The sequence below is a fragment of the Gymnogyps californianus genome, chromosome 3, assembly GCF_018139145.2.
Source record: "Gymnogyps californianus isolate 813 chromosome 3, ASM1813914v2, whole genome shotgun sequence".
NCBI classification, from domain to species: Eukaryota; Metazoa; Chordata; class Aves; order Accipitriformes; family Cathartidae; genus Gymnogyps; species Gymnogyps californianus.
In genome coordinates this window covers 52690354-52708109 of record NC_059473.1, presented here as the reverse complement: position 1 = coordinate 52708109, position 17756 = coordinate 52690354, and the positions used below count along the sequence as shown (strand labels likewise).

General features: G+C 47.4%; 1 protein-coding gene across 1 annotated transcript; it reads right to left on the bottom strand.

Moving 5' to 3' along the window:
* Nucleotides 1-3090: 3090 nt before the first annotated feature.
* Nucleotides 3091-16959, bottom strand: LOC127014731 (solute carrier family 22 member 2-like). The gene is made up of 11 exons (XM_050894260.1): nt 16513-16959; nt 14885-14988; nt 11430-11584; nt 10435-10603; nt 9489-9603; nt 8826-8932; nt 8445-8659; nt 6437-6545; nt 5639-5751; nt 4563-4662; nt 3091-3157 (listed from the first exon to the last, which is right to left on the bottom strand). The coding sequence occupies exons 1-11, from the start codon at nt 16957-16959 to the stop codon at nt 3091-3093; spliced, it is 1701 nt and encodes a 566-aa protein (XP_050750217.1).
* Nucleotides 16960-17756: the final 797 nt, after the last annotated feature.

Here is a 17756-nt window from a genome sequence, read left to right as displayed (position 1 = left end):
TGCAACAAAAGAAATCTGTCAGAACAGCTGTCTTTGTCATAGTTCATTGATTTGAAACCTGTTGAAAACTCTGCAGGAAGGAAATGGGAGAGGCAGCAAGAAGTCAAGCAAAGCAAATAATGGGATGAATAAATGAGTAACTGCAGAACCTGACTCTCAAGACCCTTACCTATCACGTTGGCATTTCCTTCCGTAAGCACTGCTACTGCCACAGCAGGAGCTGCAGAGGTTGCAGGCTCTGGCGTGCCTTTGCTTTGCAGTCACCTGCAAGTTATGTCGGTGTTTGCTTCTGGTGGCACCTTAATGAGCACAAGGGCAAATGTGCTTCATCGATTTCCTTGGTGGTGACCTTGTCCATTCATGTATTACTTCCTGGAGGTGGGAAGTCAATGAAACATGTCAAATCTGGTCCAGCTGCACATGGTTGCTCTCAAAGTGCAGAGAGCTTTTGTGTCCTGGGCGCGTGGTAGGAGTGGATCTCCTCCAGGGTATGAGACAAGCTGTCTAAGATAAAACAACAGTTTGCCAGCTTCCCTTCCCCCTAATAGCAGCTGAAGCTTGTTTGCTCCTGGGGCTGCTGGAGCGTAACCAGCTCAGTGGCAGGGCTGTCCCTGGAGCTTGGGAAGGAGCACTTCAGGGCCCAACCATGAGCTGGCCCAGGCAATCCAGGGAGCACCTGGACAGGGCTGTGTCCAGGTTAATGAAAGTGAGACTGGCCTTTTAAGAAGACACTGTCCCTCACCCAACTACTAAAAAACTGGACTATATAAGGACTGTGCCTAAAAAGAACATAAAATCTCCATGTTTCAGGGTACCCACCAACCTTCAGTAACGGGATTTTGGAAAGAATTGCTCTTTACTTTTACAAAGTTTCTGGTGTTCTCCCTGGCATCATCTGATGGACAGCCTGGCTGCAGTTGTGGTCCAGGGCAGTACTTTCTAAGTACTGTTCTTGTCCTCTGCTGTTGCTGTCAGCATAGCTGCTATTTGGAGACTCCAGTGCTAATTTTATCCCATCAAACATGGCCACAGGCTCTGTGGTGTATCAGAGACTCATTAAGGCTTCTTGTCTGCAAGCTGTAATCTTAACATGGTTGTTTTGTCAAGGTGTTCTTGTGTGCATGTGTTCATGAATTGGCAGAAAATCACATCCTACAGGGCAGTACAAAGCTCATGTGGTTTCCAGCTGCCCTGTTTATTGTGTGATCAGTGTGCTAGATTTTATTTGCAACTTGCTCCAATCCCATCCCTACTGTACGGCACTGTGTCATCCTACATGCTGTAAATGTTTTAAAATATGAAGAAATTGGGCCTTTTCCCATAACTGGGACTGGTCAGGAGACAAACCCAAATCCAGAGAATAGACACAAGTTGATGAATATGATGTGAATCACATTTTAAGTGCTTCCCAAGGGCTGTGGAGAGGACCCTTCAACCTTCAAAAGCACTACAGCAGTGATTTTCCAGCATGTTATTGAGGGAGATCTACTTAGAAAGCCATAAACTTTTTCTGGCTCATCCCTGCCCCTCCCCCCCGCCCTCCTCCCCCCCCCCCCCCCCAGTCCTTATCCCTTACAGCTGTTTTGGAGTTTGGCCATGCAAAAAACCAAACTCGTGGCATTAGGAAAACAATCATGCATAAACACAAACATGAATATGCTTTAATATGCAGGGCACAGGGTCCTCTTGTTGTTCATGCCACTCCCAGTGGGTGTCCGTGATGGAGCTTTCTCCCCCCACCCCGTTACTGATGCTTAATGATGTTGTAGTTGCACGCAGTCCCCCATGTCCTGAGGCTTCACTGCCTCCAACTCCTCTTCACCTTCCTTTTCATTTTCCAGCTTGCCTGATATCCAGTCAAATTCTGGGATGCCAAAGCTTGAAAGCCAGTCTGGGCTTAGAAGCGCTTATTTTTTGTACTTTTTTGTCTGGAAGAGGAGTAAACTGGAAGGGAAGAGGGGCTTCTGGATGTCCTGCACTTGTGAAGAGGGCTTTGTAGCAGTGGTGCTTGCTGCTGGGCAGCAGGAGCTGTCTCACGAGGCCGATTTGCTGGGCATCAGGAGCCATAGACCAACCAACAGTACCAAGATTTTCAGGGGAGTAGGGGGAATGGTGACAGTAAATCAGTTATTCTCTACATGCTTGCTTTCATGTAGAATCAGGTGTAGCTTGGAGGGGGTGAGTTGGGCTCACGAATGCACTCCAGCTCACTACAGAAATGAGCTGTGAGTGAGCAGCCCGAAGAGATTTTTAGTTTTATAACAAGCAGAAGAAAGTTCCTCCATGAATTTCCCATTCACGCCGTATGAGTTGTTGCTGCCAGATGCTCTGGGATGCCAGAAGCATGAATGTGTTCAGAAGGCAAACAGAAAAATTTGTGGCAGGATGGTCCACAAGGGACTGAAGCAGAAATGTGGGCAGATGACCTCTGGCTCAGGAAATCCCCAAGCCGCAGACTGCTGGCAGCTGGGAGAGTGCAATGGGGAAAAGATCACTGCATTGGCCTGGCTCGTCCCCTGCATGTGGGGTTGAGGGCTGGGCTTGCTACGGCTGCTCTGCCAGCCCCCTTCTGCCTCCCTGCTCCAATAAAGGCAGATCCGGGGCAAAACGGGTCCTTGAGGTGCTGGAGTGTGTCCAAGGAAGGGCAAAGAAGCTGGTGAAGGGTCTAGAGCACAAGTCTTGTGAGGAGTGGCTGAGGGAACTGGGGTTGTTTAGCCTGGAGAAAAGGAGGCTGAGGGGAGACCTCATCGCTCTCTACAACTACCTGAAAGGAGGTTGTAGCGAGGTGGGTGTCGGTTTCTTCTCCCAAGTAACAAGCAATAGGACAAGAAAAAATGGCCTCAAGTTGTGCCAGGGGAGGTTTAGATTGGATATTAGGAAAAATTTCGTCACCGAAAGGGTTATCAAGCATTGGAACAGGCTGCCCAGGGAAGTGGCTGAGTCACCATCCCTGGAGGTATTTAAAAGACATGTAGATGTGGCACTTAGGGACATGGTTTAGTGGTGGACTTGGCAGTGTTAGGTTTATGGTTGGACTCGATGATCTTAAAGGTCTTTTCCAACCTAAACAATTCTATGATTCTATGATTCTTACTTAGGGGCAGCTTCAGAAGTCAGAACGTGGAGATAAATCATTTTTTCTTTGCTTCTCTCTTGCCTGTGGAAGGAAAGGGGAAAAGACAGATGATGCTTCTGGTGACTAACAGCATGATCCACCAAATAATCCATATGCTTACATTCATTGAAAACTAGGTTTAACGGATGTCTCATCCTTGGCAATTTTTCAAATGAGGTTAGATTATTTTGAAGAGCAGTAGAATAAGGAGTAAATTGGAGACTTTCTGTGGCCTCTTTGCAGCTGCGCTGCTGTCTGGAAATCCTATCACAACAGTAGCATTAGTAACTTTAACTTTGGCGTTTCCTACTGTAAAAACTGTTATTCTAGGTGGTTTTTAACATAACGTCTGGGTGTGTGGTTGCATGTATGGACTTCCTAACTTTTCCTAGAGGCAACCTCTCCATGCTCTACCCTGTGCTATGTTGCCATCCCTTTCTGGCCAGGCTGGGACCTTTTCCTCCCACACCCAATTTTTTACCAGACCAAGTGTCTTTTGGCTCCGCATCAGCTTCAGTAAATCCGAGTGGCTCCTTCAGTGTCGATGGAGCTCTACCCTCACCCTGGGAGTTGCTCCAGCAGGTGTGAGTCGTGCCAGAAGGAGAAAGCACTGAAACCACAGGACATTCCCTGCACTGCTTCCCCAAATTTAAAACCACACCTCAGCCAGCTTTGTCCCCGTCGGGTGTGAGTATCTCCGGGGATATCAGCGGTCCCCTCACTGGCATAGCTGTGTACGGGAGGTGAGGCTGGGGTGGTGAGCACTGCCGGGCACATGCAGGGTGCAGCTGGCAGCCACCAATGCTTAGACGGGACCGCTAAGTTTTTGGGAGGATGGTGTGGCTGAGGGTTGTGTTCCCTGGCTTTACTTTGCACAGGTACAACAGCCAGCTCGAGTAGGGTTTCCATGCCATCAACCTGCTCGCCTTTCCCCGAGGAGCTGTGCCTTCACCCCTCTGCCTCACCTTCCCTGGGCAGGTAGGATGGCTGAACGAGCTGCCAAAAGCTCCTGATGCTGTGCCAAGGTGCTCTCCTGCTCAAAAGCCACCTTCGGCTGCTGGTGGCGGCCGGCTGTGGCAGGGAGGATGTGTTTCCCCATGCTGACAGACGCCTCTCAAGGCAGAGTGGCTGTACGCGCTGCCTAAGGAGCGACCGGAGCCCAGATTGATGCTTTTCAGATGGCCTGTGAAACTGCCCTCCATGCCTTCTCTTATTGTCTGGCTCCTGTGTACGGTGTTAGTGGATTCTGGTCAGATCATACAGGAGAGCCCAGAGCCTGATCTTGCTACCCAGGGATGAGTTATCCACCAGTCATCCGCTGTATTTATACGTCTATAACAAAACCCAACAGATCCTTGGAGATGTACAATAACTGTTTTTTCTTAGCAGATTTTGCGGATGTAAAGGAGAGTTGCTCTCCTCTGTGGGAGGGTCCTTAAAGCCATACCTGTGCAAATTTTCAGCATCTTCAATGGTCTCAGGCAGAGTTTTTCCCTTCATCTCAGGTAGGAGCAAAACCAAGCCGCTGTCAATTAAGCCAATCACAGCTGCAAACACAGAACAAGGATCACAAAGGTAACGCAATGGTCACGCCTGAGTTTGATTCCAAGTCACTAATTCATTCTCATTGAGACACAGCTACCCTGACAATTGAATAAGGGGTCCTCAAAATGATAATAGCTTGGCTTTTTATCTACGTCATTCTCATTTTTCAGTAATTGCAGATATTTCTGAGGTGCATCTGAGGCCTGGAAAGCCGTCCTGGGCCATAGACCCAGAGGTGGTCTGGCTCCCTTGCTTTGTGCACACAGTACAAAGGAAACAGATTTTGGCTTTAGTTGTCCAGCTGGCATGGGACTGGGGTGACACTAGCTAGCTGTCATCCCTACTTTTGGCTAGATTAGGACAAGCACAAAAGGGTGCTACCAGCCCACCTGGCCAATTTCACCTTCTGATTAGTTTTAGAGCCTGCTATGACCATACTCAGGGCAGATGGTGCATGTGGGCACACCGATCTGAATATGTGCAGTAGCAGACATTCAAGGCAGCCCTTTTTTTAGGATGGTAGTCTTAACATTAGGGCTGACATGCTGCTTTGCCATCCTAAATTGCCATGGGATCCTTGACAGACTCAGCCCCTGAGGTGCCAGCAAGAGGTGGAGTGTGACTTTTTTGTAAGGAGACAGGAGGCCATCCTGCTTGGACATGGTCCCATGACCATGTGCAGGTGAGAGGGGCAGAACCCAAAGATGTTCCTCCCTTGGGAAGGGCTCAGCAGGAGGAAGTAAAAGATTGAAAGAGCTGTCCCAAAAACACGGGGTCCCCTCCGCTGCAGAAAGGGCTACGGGGTGACTTTGGCACAACTTCCAAACACCCAGATGAAACAGACTTACCAAGCTGTGCCTTATATGTGTACAGACACACGTATATACATCTCTCTGCATTTTTTTTAAAAGGCAAGAAATAGATCACCCAACTGATTCATCTAGACTGTGGCCAACCAATGCGTCTCACAGCTCTTACCAAAGACGACCAGGGGCAGTTCGTGCCAGAGCTCTGCTAGTCTGTACACAAGGAAGGGTGTTATGATCCCACCAAGGTCGCACATGGACGAGCAGACGAGGACTCCCAGGTTCCTGCAAAGCAGGAACACATGCGTGCACACACACGATGTCACCAGCGCTGCCTGGGGGTGCCTCACGCAGCTCTGCGCCCCAGTGCCCCAGCAGGACCCGCAGCAGCTGGGAGTGGGGTGTGAAGAGCAGGTCAGCACCCTGCCCAGGGGATTTGCAGCTGATGGGAGGAGGGATGGAGCAGGGATAGGCCTGGCGCCTATCGTGGTGAACATAATCAAAAGAGAGCACAAGCAGAGCATTCTCCCGTGGAGAAATACTGCAAAATGAAATGGGTGAGGAGGGAGAGAGTTAGACAAGGCAAGACATTAAGACTAGCCCTATATTGGAGGAGAGATGTTAATGAGCATTTGACTTCTCCTGGTTCACTAAACTGCACTGGAAGGGGAGCCTGGAGGGTGTTTGGGAAGGTTTCTTACACATCCCCTCAGAAACCTGCTGCCTCAGTGCTGGGCTCAGAAGCGGGGAAGGGGCTTTGGCCAGGGAAGGCAGTGGGTTTCTGCTGCACCACCCAGCAGCTCTCCTCCACCTTGGCAAGGTGTATTTTATACATGCAAACTCCTTTTCCAGGGCAGTGCATGAGCCACAGGCTCCTCAGCTGCATCCACAGCCTTGGGTTGGCCTCTCATGGTCTCTTCCAGAGAAACACCCAGTGCTTTTACCAGCTAACAGAAGATGGTGCACTTACCTGAGAAACGTTGGATATAGCTCAGGATTTACCAAGCAAATAATTTCGTAGCACATGGTAATTCCCATCCTGCCCAAGCAAGCTGCAGTCATTTTAAGCCAAAAGAGAGCTAGAAAGACATTGTGCACATTAAGGCTGGAATACAAAACTACGTTTTTTTCTGCTCTTGACATAAAACAGCATTAAAGTTTTAATTTAAGGAAACAGTAAGTTTGCTGTCATGAAAGGCCAAGAGGACAGCACATGATGGTGTTCCATTTTACTGAATAAAGGATTTATAATGCAATTGTCTTGTGATTCAAGCAAATAACCAAGACCTGAGACTTTGCTAGGTTGCTGCCACAGAGAGGAGAAATCAATGATACAAAGTAGTTTGGGTTATCCAGCGCATTAACTGAAACCTTATGCAAGACGCCATTTCTTGCTTGCAATAAAACTAAACAGAGGGCAGCTGCATTGTTTGGTAGTTGAAATCTGCCTTATTAGCAAGATACTCCGTACTTTTGCACAGAGGCTTCTGACGGCTTTCAGGCTGGGACAAGTTTGTGTTGCCCCCCTGTCTCTTGATGTGTGCTCTACAATTGCTTTCACACCTGGAGCTACAGATGTCTGCTGCAAATAAATGAATGTCCCAGCCCTGCACGTAGAGTCCATCCAGGACACCTCTGCGTGCCATGTGGGCTTTTACATCCCAAACTGACCTCAGATCATGGCTTCAGCTGTTTCAGCTATTAGTGCACACAGAACTTTCAGGGCAGTATTTTACTGACCCATAGCTGCTGGTAAGCCCTGCTGGCAGAGCCTCTTCAGAGCTGAGACACCAGCCACTGCTGCATGTGGTTTGCTGCAGTTGCAGCTGTGGGAGTCCGGAGCTGTCCCTGCCTCCCAGCTGGGGCTCTGCCTGCCCCACTGCCACCGCAGAGCTGGCCTGGGTGAAAAACAGCCCTTTTCTGGAGGGTTGGGCTTTGGGCTATGGGCTTTGAAGTTAGCTCAGCTCGGGGCTGGCGGTGCCGACACAGGCAAGTGGGGAAGGCTGGGGTCTCTGCTGGAGGGTGCTGCTGCCAAGCCCGGCAGGGTGTTAAAGCATGGGCTGAGCCGGGCTGGCAGCAGCGTCTTCACCGGCTGTGCCTGTCCCCGGTGCAAGGCGCTCACCCAGGCACTGCTGCTCCCCATGCCCTGGCACAGGCAGCAGCTGCGGGGCCGCGGGACTCCCACCCCTGTGCTCCCCCAGGAAAGCCCAGCAGTCCCTTGCATAGCCCCTGCACTCCCCAGGCGCTTGTTAAAATGAGTTCCATTGTCTGGACACTTTGGGGTTTTTGCCTATGACATTTTTCCGTAACGTTTTGTGGTTTTGTCCTTGTCCCCCCGTGAACTGATAGTTGTTTGGCACTGTTATGTCTGTGGTTTCAGTCTTCTTGTAGTCCATAAAGAAAAAGGAAACATGTTTCATTCAGTGGCCCTTAAGGGACACATTGCTTTGAGACTATGGTCCTGGAAAGAATGCTTAGCTAAACAAAAGCCAAGTGCCTGTCACCATGGTTGCTCAACATCCTACATTTATGGCAGCAGCACTGTTGATGTGTAGATGCAGAAAGCACTTACTGTAACTGGATGGTGTTTAAGTGTGTGCATGTGCCCATACATTTTTCCTTTTCAGAAACAGAAATCATGGAGATTTTTGGATGAAAACCCTGAATAGTGCATTCAAATCCAAATTTTAGACCAGACAAAAATTGTGGATTTAACACGGCATGTCTCATGATCTAGCACCTGCAGACTTGCCATCTGATTTGATGCCATTTTGGAAATTTAATTCACCCCATTTCTCCAGCCTCTCATTAGCTGGTATAAATGCTGATGGTGGGACATACATTAGCTTTTATGATATTTGTCTTCATTGGATCACAATACTGACATGGGCCAGGTTAGCAAGGATTGTTTTCCATTTTCCAGGGCAATAACCAAGAGACAGGGAGAGAATTCATTGACAGAGGTTTGCATGACTCACTGTCTGGGACTAAGGCCGCAACGAGGCAAGCACCACCTGCCATCACGTTTCCCGCAGCCCAGGGGTAGCGACGGCCAATGCGATCCAGTGTTAGCATGAGGATGAAGGCGGCTGGGAACTCGACGAGAGCAGAATAGAGGAAATCCAGGTACATGTTCCCAGCGGCTACTCCCATGTGCATGATGAGGCCCTGGTAGAGGACGGAGCTCGTGAACCTGGGCAGAGAACAGGGTGCAAATGAAGCCAAGCCCTTTGGGAGAGAGTTCATGCAAAGAACTGAGATTTGCAGTTGGTCGGCAGCAAAACAGGCTTAAATCAATGATGAGGATTTAGAGCACCGAATCACACACCTCCATTTGGGCTGCAAAAGCCTTCCCTTACCAACTGTACATCAAAACGAACGTGTGTTTTCTGATCTGAGGTGTCCTGACCAGGTCTAGAAATGAAGGTTTTAGCTTTTCTCCATCTTTATCTTCGGAGCTGAGATTCTGGGAGCACAAGCAACAGAGGGACAAGAGATTACAGTGGGCAGGGGAGAGGGTAGTGAGCACTGCAATGAATATTTTCCTCTGGATTAATGGGAGGATGAGGGTTTTCATTTGCCAGTTAAGTAACTGAGGGCAAAATAACTTCTCCAGAGTGTTTTGGGGAAAGGAAACATGAAAATTTATATAGATAGTCTTCATATCTGTGCAGCCATGTGTATGAGGCTGTTGCATGGCATGAAGCAGCAGTTAAAAAAATAATGAATAAGCATGTTCTGGAATTTTCAGTCATGAGATTTGGTGAGTTTACTGTTGATTGATACTACTTCAAGAAGAATTTTTCTTGTCTGCTGGCTGTTTTTGCAAGCCTCTTTTCCCAAATACGCTCTGCGAGGGTCCTAGGCAGTCAAAGAGAAGAAAACTCACTTGCCTTTCCTTTAGGCAACTGCAGTGCTTTTGGTCGCCAAGCTGCTCCCTACTCTAAACCCAAAACAATCCTAAACTCATAACATTATTTGCCCCGAGGTTTGCATATATGCAGCAGATGCAGTGCAGTCACCTGGAAAGAGAGAGGTAGCTCCTTCTTATTTCCCTTGGCAATGCGCTTAATAACTTCCATAGCTTTGTCATTTCGCTTTTGAGCTATGAGCCACCTGGGGGACTCAGGCAGACACCTGCAACACATATAAGCATGACAGCTACAGGGAAAGAAAATGCATGTTACTGGTACACAGAAAATGAAAATGGAACTGAGTTTCTCAGGCCAGGATCCTATGGTGTATTGAATATCCAAGGGTGGTATTGAACTCTGTGGTAGCTGTGTCTGTCAGTGATTGCACTCTGATTTGTGCTCCACTTGAATGACAACATAGCCTGATTTTTTTTTTTTAAGGCTAAAACCAGTTTATTATAGTTTGAAAACATTAGTCTGAGATAAATTCTGTTGACATGTTTTAGAAATGTCTAATAATCTGTGGATGTAAAAAAGAACAGCTGTAAACCTGATCCTACAGCTTCTCCATGTTAAAAATAAACTTTCAAAAAAACCCAAACAAAAACCCCCTCCCAAATCTGTTCCCTGATCTGGTTATGGAATTTTCTAAGGAACATTTTCACTCAATTTATTTGCAAAGAGTCAAGAAAAGTCTGTTGATTGCATTAAAAAAAAAAGCAATTTTAATCAACAATAAGAAAAACTCACTTCTCACAGTAGCTCAAGCACTGTTTGAGAAATAATGACTCATTAGTTTGTGATGGGTGGCAAGGACTCCAAACACAGAAGCGTTACGACATGTTGCAGGTAGTCCCTTGCTCTTTGGTGATTCAGACTAAACCCCTGGGCAGGAGGAACAGAACAACAGAAAAATGCCAGATCTGATCCGAAGTCGTCTTAGAAATCCTACGTGTAGCACTACGGCCGATCCCTACAGAGAAGCCTCAACTCCCAGTTACAGTTCCCTGTTTTTGGCTCGGTGTTGCTGCGACCTGTGAGAGCGGGCACTTACCAATAGTAGAGCAGGAAGAAGAAACTGGGCAGTGTGACCGCGAGCTGGAGCCACCTCCAGTGTGGAAGCACGTAAGCCAGGGTGGTGAGGACGAGGAGTCCCAGGCTGAAGGCAAGCTGGTAAGTGATGGCTGCTGCCCTCCGGTAGTTTGAGCCAACAAATTCTGCAACTGCAAAGACAAGTCGTATGAACGAAAATAAATTGGTTTGTAGAGCTGGGGGAATGTAACTCCTGCCAGCTAAAACCACGTGGAGCCCCTGTGCATAACCTTGCCCTTGTGGTGTGCTGTGTGAGCATGGGTTTGGATGGGAAAGCAGAGCAGGTCTGGGTCCCTGGTGTAAATCACAGGACAAGTCCTGACCCTTCCTCCTCTGCCGGTCAGCTGGGGACTTTGTCCCTGCCTTCGAGGGTGTCAGGCCCTCACCCATTAACACGGGGCAAATGTTGCTTTCTTCCCCCCACTTCTTCTAGCTAAGAACTAAATGGGAAAATGAAATAGACAGCTGGCACGTGCTTGCCTCCATCTCCCTCCTCCTGCACGGCTTGGGAACAGAGCCTCCCTACCCGCCAAGCATGTGAAACAGGACAGCAAAAATCGTTTTGGCACCAAGGCTGTGAAATACAAGTGTTATCTCTCACAGCACCACTTGCTGCCTTTCCCGGAAAAGTGTCATACATCTTCACAGCGTTTTCAATTAGTTCTTGTCTCTAGACCTTGTCCTTCGTTTTGGTATGTGCCTCTCTAGGCATGAACGCTCCCTAGTTTTCAGAGCTGCCTCCTAATTACTTCATTTATGTCTGTGAGCTGGTTCAGGCTTGAGTCATAAACACCTGCATTTAAGCAAAGAGGTGCAGTTTGGCAGTAAATAGCACAGTGCCACTGCCTGCTCTTTTTACACACGGTTCCTTAAAAGTTGGATGGCACAAGCGGGGGTCAGCCCTGCCGCTAAGCAGGGGGTTCCTGCCCAGAAAGTGTAACTGGAAGCTGCCGTAACTGAGGACGTAGCCTGTCAGCCAGCACCCCTTGCTGACCAGTCCCTGTATCAGGCGGAAGATCACTGTCCAGGTGTAGCTCGGTGCAAAGGCCATGAGAACCCCTGAGACCGCATTGACGAGGACTGTGACCAGGAGGCAGAGTTTGCGGCCAAACCTGCGGAGGGAAAGAAGAAAAGAGAAGAAAGAGGCTCAGCTGCTGGCAGGGTAGGGTGGCAAACCAAAGGGTTTGAAGAGGCTGGAGATGGTCCCTATCCCCCTCTTCTGTGTTCATTTTGAGTAGGAGTCTGTGTCTGCTCTTCCCTTTGCAACATTTTTCATCTCAATGGAAGCTCAGGGCACTCCCCTGTCCTGTGTTTTCAGGTCGTTGCTCACTTCTGGTTAATGACTTAGCTAATGAGTTCAAGAAATGCTCTGATATGGCTCTTCAGCCCATCTTTCAAAGCTGCAATAGCTTTTTAATGGGGATCTTGTTCAATAACTGTGACCTTTACCTATTTTCTCATCAACCTTGGCTGACTGTTGAGCTCTTCTTGAAGAGGGTTTTGTACTTCCCTGTTATTTGTCATTCCCTGTATCACTGTGACTCACTGATAGTCAGAAATAAATTGTTTCCAGAAGAAACAAGCTTACTGGAACACTGGAAAGGCATTTGTTTTCTAGCTGAGAGATATATATTCAGTTAGAAGAATGATTTATAAAAGCTATTAAATTATTCAATGTCCACTAACAAAAATAACATTATAATAAATGCCAGCCAAAATAGACGTCTTCTGTTCTCCTCAATAACATCAGCAGATCCCTTTGCTCAAACTTTCCTCCTGTCATGAGCCTGACATACAGACATTTTTGACTAGCCTTAAAGTCCAGCCCAAAAGAGCCTCATCAGACCACGAGAGGAGCCCTCTCCCACAAAGGTCCTTTCCCAGTGCTCCAGCTCTGAATGGCAGAGGTGCAATGCTGCATGTTAGCACTGACCTTGGGAGCTCTCTAGGGACACAGGGGTGCCATTTCCAAGACACCTATGACTCTTGAATGTCAAATTCAGCGCTTGGATGTGTGCCCAGAGACCGATCAAGTAAATGAGTAGGTCTAATCCCTCAGAGAGAAGCACATTTGGAAAGAGCTTAAGAAACCTCCCCTGAAGCACCTGAAATGTTTGCAGGAGTTGTCCTGAGTACACCAGGTTGCAGCAATCTCATGCACGGGAAAACTAGCACTCCAGCTGCACTCAGGCTGTCTGACGAGAAGATGGATATCTCAAATCCAGGAAACAGAATTCATGGGCCTTTTTCCCATTCCCTCCACTAAATTTGAGGCTTCTGGGGTTTTTTTTGCCCTAAGCACAACACTCTCTGGGTATGGGATTTTGTATTGCTCTTGAGTGCTGGCAGAGCAGAGACCGCAGTGAACTGGGGCAGGATGGCAGTGAGCAGAGCAATAGAAAACCCCTTGACGCTATGACATGCATGTGCTTTATCTTAACAGCAATGATATCCTACTCCCTCATGTCTTTTCATACTTTTGCTTGATAACAAGCCTTGGTAAAAAGATCCTTCAGCATTTTGACAGAGAGAGAGACCATTTCAGATATAAATGGCTGTAGGTTTGGGAGCTCCGGTTTCTATTGGATCGCACAGCTATACGCTGCCAAGAAATGCCTTTGCTAGTGAACATGATTGCTTAATCCACCTCTGTGCTGAAAAGGTGATCTGAAGAGTGATGCCTCTGATGATCACGGGATCTGCTCACTGCTGTTTCATGTTCCATCATGCCTGGATGAGCGGATGTTACATATCCTCTCCTTTGCTCCCATAAGCTGTGCATCATTATCTGAGCATCAGTTCTGGGAAAAAGGATGGAATACTTTCAAATTCACTAGAAGATCAGCCAGAAAACAAGAATTTGGGTTTAAGGGAAAGAGGAGGTGGGGGGCTGACATATGTTTCCAATCAAAAAAGAAACCAAGATCTTTCAAAATGCCTGTGAAGAAAAGCAAAGATTGACATAAGCATGTCAACCTTTGTCCTTCAAATCAAACAGGGGACTCCAGCCCAGGACTGAAGACAGGATGTAGGATCTTTGTGGTACTGCTGTAGCCATTCGATGTCTTTCATCTGAGAGAGCTTTTTGCCAAAGGTGTGGCCTCACACAAGATATGTCCAGAAAGAGTTACTTTGATAAATCACTATCTTCTGATGAAAAATCCGTTTAAGCAGAAAGCTTAAAAAAACCATGGTCTGGTTCACTGGCAGTAAGACAACGGTTTACGGAGGACTGGAAAGCGGTCTGTCCAATCCATGCATAGGTGAGCTTCTTTGCAAGCAGGTTTGTCCATGTGGAGGGACAGGTTGGGGTTAGCTAGGACTGTGGTAGCCACTTTCCCCACAAAGGTGGTGTGCACAACCTAACCGATGATGTATTTGCCTGCAATGAAATGTGGGAGCAGGGACCAGCGAGACACACAGTCCCATCCTTATTTTGTGACACTGCAGAAGTACTATGAGGGACGGCTGTGCCCCTTCCCATAGACCTTCCCCCTTGGAGGAGGAGGAGAGTGAAAAGAAAGGAACGGTGGCAATATTTGTCCAACAGAGATGATTTTGAGGCCTGATCAGCATGGGAGGAAAAGGCTATTGCTCATGGTGCTCTCCTATGTTCTGAGAATACAAAGAAAAAAAACATTATTCCAAGACAGACTGACTCTACAGAAGGATTGTTCACCCCGTGTTACCTTCACCTCTTCAAATTCCAGTCTCAGCTTCTCTTGCCATTTTGCTGAAAAACTTGGTAAACATGCACAGGAAGGTCAGCTACAAAGCATTAAATTTGTTCAGAGTCTAACCTAAAAAAACTGGGCAGATATATGGCACAATGACATTTGTGATGGAAAAGAGGAGATGAGGGATAATAAGGTCTAGATCTGGCTACAGACAGAGCCAACAGAGAAAAAGAGGGACCAAAAAAAATTTAGGAAGGAGCAACTTCTTCTATTTCTGTATCTGAGAAAAACTATCCTATTTTGAAACTGATTTATGGCCACTGGATACTGTTAAAATTAATGTGAAACAAAATTATCACAAAGATGGGTAAATAGTTCTTGGTGCATGAGTTAAAATCTCATCTCAAACTCTGAGCTCGCATTGCAGTTTGCCACTGTGAAAGAAAACAAAACCTCTTCACTTGTGAATGTGCAAATTCCTCATGGAGCCACCGAGAGGCTGTAGAAGTGGAGAAACACCATGGCATTTCCATGGATTCTTGGGTCACAACAGCCTTTGAAAGCAGGGGCTTAGGAACCACCATCCACTCCTTTGTAAGTGACACATGGGCCTTTTTAATTCAAGTTTTAATTGCATTCATTTCCTCTTTGAATCGTGAGTGTTGTTCAGCAACATGCAGAAAGCAGATAACCAGAGGAAACAGTTCCTCTCACACCTGTCTACATGCTACGTACCTGTCTGCTATGTAGCCAATGCTCACGGAGCCAATAAAAAACCCAACATTCACACATGACTGGAAGAGGTCCAGCTTCCAGGAGTCCTCACACACCAGGTTAAACTGCAAGGGCAACCACAGTTAGAAGCGCGGGAACATTCAACACAAATCATGGCTGTTCGAGGAGGAAGGAAACTAATGACACATAACCAGAAAACAGGCTCCAGAAAAAAAACCCTCTAATCTCTTAAGCTGACATCTGCCATACATCTTGTCCAGATTTTCCCAAACCTTGTGGAAAAATTACACCCTGGAAAATGATTGCACAATGACACATAAGGAGAGTGAGAAAGGGAGAGAAAATTTGAATGAACAAATTAAAAAGTTCAGAAAAAATCTCACCCTCTCCTCCCCACCCATCTGCTTGAAATTTGGAGGACACTTGGAGCATCGTTTCCTTCCCAGATGCCAAGGCCTGTCTCTAACCATGTATTATCTGGCTGCGTGAAAGCAGTGCCGGGTGTGAGAGGTGGTGGGGCTGCCATGAGCCCTGCAAGGGGGGGAGCCAAGGGATGGCTGTCCCACTCTTCATTAGCACTGGCAAAACGCCCAGGATTTGGTTGACTTTTCTCTGCAGTGAACTGGTACTCTGTAACTTGCTTTTGATTTACGATTAACGGGTTACCAACCTGCACCCAGCGAGGGGAGGAGGGCAAACTGATGTTAACTTCTCCACAGCTGGAAATACTCATTCAGGTGTAACTAGACTTCATCCCAGAAAGAAGCATGAATGTCTTTGGCTGCTTATTTAATCTCTTTCTAACCCGGACAAGTTTGCTGGGGCTATACCAAACAGCTCAGGTCGGTTTCCCTGCCTCAACTGATGCGGAGGATGGCTGGGAGTGCTCTTCTCTGCCCCAACCCATCTGTCCCAAGGGAAAGTGAGGTGGAGTTGCTTTGTAATGGTGACAATAGCAAAGCAAGGGAATATGAATACCCTGCCCGAGGAAGCTGTGAAGTATCCTGCATCGCAGCTTTTTAAGAACGGGTTACAGAAACATCTGCTAGGCATGGTTTAGGTATAGTTAATACAGATTTGGGACTGGAGGAGAAGTAGAAGAGATCTCTCTTGAGGTCCTTCCTATACTTCAGGTCTCCACATGGCTTTTAGACTGTTACTACTGGTTTGCACAGTTTTTCACTTTCTAAACTATCTGGTTTAGATACTGTAAGTTGGAAGAAAAGAACGCTGCTGTTGCTAACTCATTATCTGACAAATTTAACCCCATGTTCTATTTCTTGTTCATTGTACATGAGCATCTGTTCAGATTATCACCCAAATGTGCAGTTCCTCAGTTTGGGCTATGGGGTGCTACCCTCAATTTGGTGACTGAAATACTGAATTATGAGAATAGCTGTTGTCTGATTGATGACAAGCTTGCAGTATTATCCTCTCAGGAAAAGCCATAATTTCCCATTATTTATCCATATAAATCTTTGCTGTAAGTCCCTAGCAAGTCCTGATACTCAGTATTTATTAGCAGTCAGGCTCAGGCTGTGCACCAAAAGCAAATTTTACCAATCCAGCATCTTCTAGCTTCAAGGTGTGCAGGCAAGAGTGATTTTGCTGGACAAACTGTGTCTTACCTCAGTCACGAGAGAAGTCCCCAGGGAGTCGTAGACCCAGCCATCCCAGCAGGGACCGAGGGGGACGGTGCTCTGGTTGCCCACAAGGCTGCCGAGGGGGACGGTGCTCTGGTTGCCCACAAGGCTGCCGAGGGGGTCGGTGCAGCTGATGCCCGTCGCATTCCAGTCCACCTCGTACCTCCTGCAGCGGCTGCCGAAACTGGCCCCGTGGCTGCCCCACTCAGGAACCGTGTGATTCAGCTGCTCCTCCAGGCTCCAGCCACACCGCTGGCTCAGCTCAGCCACCCCGGGACTGTGGCAATGGTGCTCAGGGGTGAATCCCAGGAAAAAAATCCCCACGTATATGGGAGCGAAGGTAGCAGAAAACAGGCATAAGACAAAGAGGGCTTGTTTCTGAAAGAAGTCAAATTCTCCAATCTGCTCTAAAATGTCATCCAGAGTTGGCATCTTTGTATGTTGCAACTCATTAAAATATCTAACTCAGCTGCTTTCCAGGGCTTTGCCCTTCACTGCATGCTTAAATAACAGCCGAAGTGTTTGCTCAAAACTCACAAACAAATAATTAATTAAGTTTGTCAATTGTCAAGCCATGCATCACCACCTTTGTTTCTCAAATGCCATTTCTAAACAAACTTTGGCTCTCTTGTTTTGGCCTCTGTTGTTATTTTGTTTTGTATATGACACGCTTGAAATACAATAGCTGATGTCTTGGATTATGGCCCTTTCAGTCTGTCACTGAGAGTCTGTCAGTGCACAGTATGGGGTAGGTGATAATTCCTTTGTCCCGTATTTTCAAAGGCCATAAATACTATGAAAGCAATGTTGTCCTCTCCCTTGTATATATACAACTGAAGAACTTTATACTCAAAATTACACTGGATATAGATGACCTCTTGCATGCTGCTTTGGGGCTGTAGAAGAGGACAATGCAGAGAAGACACAACAGGGCAGATTTCTTTTAGACACCTAATAGCTTGAAGAATAGTGTTGTGCCCCAAATAGGAAGCAGACCAGCCGCCACAGTACGAGTTGGCACTTCTGAGTCCAAGGTGCCCGGACCAAACTTGCAGGGGTTCACACGCGGCTGCCCCACACCCAAGGGGCTGAGAGTGGTGCCGAGACCCATCACCAGCCCTCGCATGCCCACCCTGCCCTCTGCCTCCTGCCCTGCACCCTGGGGAGGCGGCGGGCAGAGGCTGCCATAAACCACAGTCCTGTCTCATGAACACTTTACAGCTATTTCA

Excerpts from the sequence above, each read along its gene's own strand:
- LOC127014731 (XM_050894260.1), bottom strand. The coding sequence starts at position 16,959 with ATGCCAACTCTGGATGACATTTTAGAGCAGATTGGAGAATTTGACTTC. Across the intron at positions 14,989-16,512 it reads GGACTTCTCTCGTGACTGAG|TTTAACCTGGTGTGTGAGGA; the intron begins GTAAGACACAGT and ends TTGCCCTTGCAG. Across the intron at positions 11,585-14,884 it reads ATTGGCTACATAGCAGACAG|GTTTGGCCGCAAACTCTGCC; the intron begins GTACGTAGCATG and ends TTCCCTCCGCAG.